General features: G+C 35.7%; 1 protein-coding gene across 1 annotated transcript; it reads right to left on the bottom strand.

Annotated features, from left to right (window-relative positions):
• Positions 1 to 1,564: 1,564 nt before the first annotated feature.
• Positions 1,565 to 2,011, bottom strand: LOC107136257 (keratin-associated protein 20-2-like). Its single transcript, XM_015478440.2, has one exon. The coding sequence runs from the start codon at positions 1,999 to 2,001 to the stop codon at positions 1,846 to 1,848; it is 156 nt and encodes a 51-aa protein (XP_015333926.1). The 5' UTR covers positions 2,002 to 2,011; the 3' UTR covers positions 1,565 to 1,845.
• Positions 2,012 to 6,523: the final 4,512 nt, after the last annotated feature.

The following is a 6,523-nucleotide window of genomic DNA, read 5'->3' as shown; positions in this document are numbered from 1 at the left end:
AGATTTCCTGATGTTCTTTATATGAGTTGGGAGAGAAGATAAAAAAAAAATCAGTGGAAAAAAAAAGAAAAATTGGAAACTGGATCCACAAATACAAGAATCTGTTGTAAGAGGAAAATTCTGATCCCGGTATGAAGAGATGGTGACAAACATTCTTTTCTGGAAAACTTTCTGTGCAATATGGCAGACCCAGCTGTCAATCAGCAACCAGGAGGCGTGGAGACTTTCTCCTCTTTTTTCTTGAACTTTAAATTAGTAATGAGAAGAATGTGATGAGGAAGGACAATTGTAATCACACAGGACTGCAGTGTCACAGGAAACTACCAAGGATGTGGATAAATGTGAATAGTGCTGCTTTTAGGCAATAGAGTATTTAAATCCTTAATATATAAGGATGAGAACATAAACAGATTGGAAGGAGACAATGAGACTCAGAGTCACATAAAGTATTTTACATGAGAAGTTTGGACATTTGCTCGAGATCAGTCATTTGCTTTCATCTTTAAAATATTCACATACTTTATGTTGAAATATGTCAAAAAGTGAACTTTAAGACTAGTGAAAAATAAAGTTGCCTTGTTCACTGGCTTTACCCAGTTTAACATTTCAGTACATCTACAATTGCATTTTACTTTTGGTTCTCATCTCTGTGTCTATTTCTATCGTATCTCTATATGAACCCCTTCCTGCCTCTTCTTTGTAATTAACATATGTGACTTATGTGTCCATGTATCCCAATCCCATAAATGTCACAGTCCCTGAGGTGGAAATTTGACAACAAAGATATAGTACCAGGGCTGCTCTAAACAAGATGCTGCCTCATCCGTTGGAGGTAATCCTTTACCTTCAGGATGCCCTGGGCTTGCTGTGGATGTATCCCAGCAGGAGCAGAGAGCAAGGAGCCATTTTTCATGTTCCTTTGCTCTAGAAGAAAGCAGAGGCTCATTGTGTGGAGATACATTTGTACTCATGGAAGTCTAATTCAGCAGTTAGAGGAGGCCCTGCTTAATGTTTTCTTCAAGATCAAAGGAAATATTTTATGTGTGATTTCCCATTCAGTCAGCTAGAGCAAGATTCTTGGTAGGCAAGATGAGTGGTGCAGAAAGAAGTTGCACCATATGAAGTCTGGCTGTGAAGAGATATGAGCAAAGCATCCCACAAGACATCTGTTTATGTATGTACACTACTTAACCTTTAGCAAGTACTGATAAGCAATTGAATTCATTAATCTAGTTTTAACTGAAGGAGTATTGATCAAATACAGTGATCTATATCCATCATAGTCTCAATTTTCACACAGTGATGGAAAGGTTGAATGGAGGAGAGATTTATGTGAGCCTTGCACTTTACACTTCTGGTGAATGCAGTTACCCCATTATGTGAACCATGATACCATTTTATACAATCATCTCACCATCCAGATGCTCTAAATGTGTACATGTATTTGTGCGAAGATGCCAGTTTCATTCAACTACTCTCAAGTGAAATATACTACATAATATAACACATAAATGACAGAGGAAAATAAATATGAATGAAAATCTTTCGTAATGACAGAAAAGTTTATTGAAAAAGACACAAAAGTTATTCACATCAATTATTCAGATCATGTTAAGCTACAATTAATGAGAAGTAATACAGTATCAATAATAATTATGAATTTTGAAGCATTCTATGGGAATTTGCTGTCAACTTGAAGCATGCTGAAACTGAAGTATTTAAACTGATGATTAGGATAAAATTTTTCACTGTTAGGAAACAAATAACAATTAAGAAGAACAAATGAAGGATATTCAGAAACTATACAAGGAAGACTTCTACTGGATAAGTGGTTCCAGAAGTATCTCAATAGAATCCATAGGACCAGTATCTGCCACAGCAAGATGGACGGCAGCAGCCAAATCCATATCCACCCCAGCCATAGCCCAGGCCACCACAGCCACAGCCTAGGCCACCATAGCCATAGCCCAGGTTTCCGTAGTAGTTGCTGTAGTAGCACATGGTGTCAGGAATGGGATTTCAGTCGAGGAATAGAGAATTATTCTTCTTGGTTTAAATGTCTTCTCCCCGAGCCATGGGGCTTTTTATACAAACCCAGAGGTAGGTAGGGCAAACCACAGGCATTGCTGGCTCCATAATTTAGCATAATATCCACTAGAAGAATTTGCTGAGTCTTTGGTTTACTTTGGAGAGTTCCTCATATGTAAGATTGCTTTGCTATTATATTGAGTGTCCCAGAGTTAAGTTGCGTGATTTTTATTCAATAAAATAAAATTGTTTTTCTTCCATTGCATAAGGAAATACTCTGTGTATAATGATATTTAGGTTGATTATCAGTTTATAATCCTCTTTTTTATACCAAATAACATTAGATATCCAAGCCTATGAACTACAATTTCCCATGTGACTTTCTGAAGAACTTTCTGCATGAAATTCCATCAAGACAAACTTGCATGATATTTCAAAAATATTTAAAGCATGGGAAGTCCTATGATGCCTTCACTTCAAACAGATAGTGAAGGCCTAATTACCAAGCTTACTCTGTTTTTTTTTTTTTATTCAGAATAACCTCCTTCAAGTCATGTGTTTTAAAGACATTTTTCCCTTATTTTGTTGTGTTAACTTATATTTATTATTTAAAATATTAGGTCCTGATTATTTTAATGTGACATCAGGCATACAGTAGTTTCTCCATGATCTTTTTAGTTGGTTTGTCTTTGCCATTTTCCACAAATACCTTCAGTATCTCAAGAGGCAGCTAAGAATTTTATGTTTACATATGTCGATTTGTGAGTACCAGAAAAGGACAAGAAAACTGGACCGGACCAAGTGATCATTTCTTTAGAATGGATTTTCTGAGTTTTGGGGTGCATTCATTTTTAGCATTTTTAGGTGCTGATGTAAGTTTCATAGGACTTGTGTCAATCACATGCCCCCAGGAATTCTGGCAAGGTCCAGGTCTGAGCCTTCTCAAAATTACTTGATATTTTCAGTCACTAATTTTAGCCGTTCTGATGGGTATGTAATGCTATTTCATTGTGATTATAATTTGCATTTTCTTGCTTTAATGAGCCTGGCCACCTTCTGTTTCTGTTTGCTGTGAAATGATTGTTGAAGTTTTTGTCCACTTTTAATTGTGTTTTGTATCTTTCTCTAATGCTTTGTAGGCATTTTTATCTAATTTTGATACAAATACTTGTATTATAAATAGCCTTTCCCTGTTGTGAAGTTTTAAACTCTGTGAAAAACTAGAACTCTTAAGGAAATCCTACTTATCAGTTTTTATGGGCATGGCTCTTTATACCTATTTAAGAAATTGTCATCCACTTCCATTAATAAGGAAATCTTATATTTTGGTGCATGATGTGTCAAAATTTATTTTGTTTATGTTTTTTTATCCAATTAATCTAATACTGTTTATTGTCAATCTTGGTGCAAGATATTAAGTCCAGATTTACTTCTTTATATGGCTATCAAATGAGTCTAGCAGTATGTATTGCTGAGTCAATCTTTTTATCTTCTCTTATGCAGTAATTATTTTAGTAGTATAAGTCTGGCTTCTCTATATAATTGAACCTATCTACAGAATTCCTCCTCTTTCTGTTGGTTGATGCACTTACTCATGAAAAAGGATCACTTTTTCATGATGTGGGATTTGTTAATAATGGCAAGTCTGTATTCTCTTTTCTGGTCTCCTTTTCTTTAATTAATTAATTATTAGTTTGTGAGCTAATTATTAGATAGTGAGCTAAGACCTGTGGTACAAAGTTGAATGAATGTTGTGATAATAATCATACTTGTTTCTAACTCAGGGAGTAATTTTCTTGTATTTTAGCATTAAATATGATACAGAAGCTGCAGATTTTATGCAAATGCCATTTTTCACATCAGGGAAGTTATTTCATTACTAGTCCTTCATTACAAATTTTTTAAAATTCATGAGTAACTATTAAATATTATATTTTATCTTACTCTATTGAGATAGTCCTGAAACTTTTTTGTTGTTGTTGTTAATATAGTAAGTTGGACTGACTGAGTTTCCAGATGTTACACCAATCTGGGATTTTGCAATGTTGGGGTATTGTTCAAGAGATTTGGATTGATGGTATATTATTTCAGATTTTTATAGCTGTATTCACAATATACCTTCCCTTTTTTGAAATGTCCTTACTAGATTTTGATTTTCTTATTAGTTTTGACACTTTCCCTTTCTGTGGAATTGCATTTTTGTGATTGGGAGAGCTTTCTTTTTTAGTGGCTTAAGAAATTTCTTAGTGCCACATCTAAACTTAGAACTTCCTTTATGTAAAATTTTTAAGGACAGGTTCATTTTCTTGAACAGATATCAGGATATTCCAATTTCCTGACTTCTGGATATTAAAAACGATATTTCCTCAGATGAGATTCCATTTTTGTTCCTTGTGTGAAGAGAGGGGAAAGGAAATCTGGAATCAGTGGGAACAGAAAGCATTGTGATTCCAAAGGAAAATTTAAAACTAGAACCACAAGTAGAAGAATCAGGGTTGTAGGAGGGAAGCTCTGGCCCAGGTGCACAGAGAGGGTGACCAAGGCTGGTTTTGGAGAACATTCCACAACATTGACAGACTGAACCACTGGGTCAGCAAGGAGGATTCATGGCAGGTTTTGTCCTGTCCTCTTCCTTGAACTGCAAAGAAGCAACCAGAAGAATGTGACGTGGAAGGAGGGAAGTACAATCACACAGGAGCAGTGTCCCCAGGAAACTGCCAATGGTATACATATGGAAATAGTACAGCTTTAGTAGGCAACAGATTATTTAAAACCTTAGTACAAGAGGATAAAAATATAGCAAGGTCAGATACATACAATAGGAGAGACTCAGAATCACATTGAATGATTTTTTATGAGCAGTTTAGAAAAAAACTGGTGAACAGTCATTAGACTTTGACCTTTTTTTGAGGGGGAGTGGGGTGTACCAGGGACTGAACTCAGGGGCTCTCAACCACTGAGCCACATCTCCAGCCCTATTTTGTATTTTGTTTAGAGATAGGGTCTCACTGAGTTGCATAGTGCTTCGCCATTGCTGAGGCTGGCTTTGAACTCTTGATCCTCCTGTCTCAGCCTCAAAAAAGACTTTGGCTATTAATGGTTAAAATGGTTGCATATTTCAAAGAGAAAAATCCAAGACCAGTGCAGTGATTTTCTGATCTGGTCTCACATTCCTCAATGTTAACATTTCAGTACATCTACATTTAAAACATTACTCTGCTTCCCATCTTTCTCTCCTTGTCTCTCTCTCTCCTTTCTTTCTTTTTTTTCTTCTACCACCTATACCACCTGACTTACATATGTCTGTATCACAATGCTATAAATGTCACTGTCCTCAAGGCAGGTAGCATACAGGTATGTTTATGTTTTTGATGTACTAATTGTAGGATTGTGGCTCCTCCAAACACAATTATGCCTCATTCATTGAAGTCACCTGTTGTCTTATGATTGCCTGAACTAGATGCAGAATATATATATATATATATATTTTAAATATACACACACACATACACACACAGGTACTGAGAATTTTCTCTATATAAATAAGTTATATCACCAGTCCTTTTTTGTTTTTATTTATTTATTTATTTATTTTAATTTTGAGTTGAAGTCTCATTAAATTGCTAAAGGTCTTGCTAAGTTGCTAAGGCTGACCTCCATCTTGTGATTCTCCTGTCTCATTCTCTGCAGTTTTGGGGATTACAGACATGTAGCACCACATCTGGCTGATTTCCAGATTATTTTTGCACAGCAGTGGAAGGAATGAGACTACTTTTCATCCTCCTCTCCTTTGGATAAGAACATAGGTGCAGATAGAAAGAAATTTGTTTTCATGGAAAGTCTAAACTGGGAGTTGGAAAAGACTTTGCTTAAAATTTTCTTTGGGTTCAATGTAACACTTCATATATTAGTTTGCTGGACATGGAGTCAGGAGGAAGGAAGAAGATGTGTGGGTGAGGATCATGGAGAGTGCAATAAGAATTCAAATTGTGAGAAGACTTGCTCAGTAGAGGGCACACAGAGAACATCCCTCACACAGTGTGATTTCTGTATGTGCGTGTGTGAATTGATAACAATATTGTCAAAAATATTGTAAAACTAATCTTGCTCAGCACTATAATTTTATATGAAGATGATCTGGCCAAACAGAGTGATCTACATATATCATACATGATCACTCTTCTTAGAGAGTTGAACAAAGGATAGTAATACCTGAGCCCTGCACCTTACACACCTGCTGAGTGGAGTGTTCTCTCTTAAACTGGTGCACAATACAATCTGACATAATATTAACCTCTGACCATCCAGACTCTCTAGATGTGGCAATGGACTTCAATAAAGATCCTGGTTTAGTCCACAAGTTCTTAAGTGAACTGTGCTCACTCCATCATGCAAACACAAATGAGAGAAAAATAATGAATATAAACACAGAGAATTTTGCAGTGAAAGACAATTTATTGAAAAGGAAACATATTTTTTTTCACATATAATCTGG

The sequence above is a fragment of the Marmota marmota genome, unplaced genomic scaffold, assembly GCF_001458135.2.
Source record: "Marmota marmota marmota unplaced genomic scaffold, marMar, whole genome shotgun sequence".
Classification (NCBI taxonomy): Eukaryota; Metazoa; Chordata; class Mammalia; order Rodentia; family Sciuridae; genus Marmota; species Marmota marmota.
The sequence above is the reverse complement of the archived record's forward strand: the minus strand, read 5'-3'. Positions and strand labels throughout refer to the sequence as shown.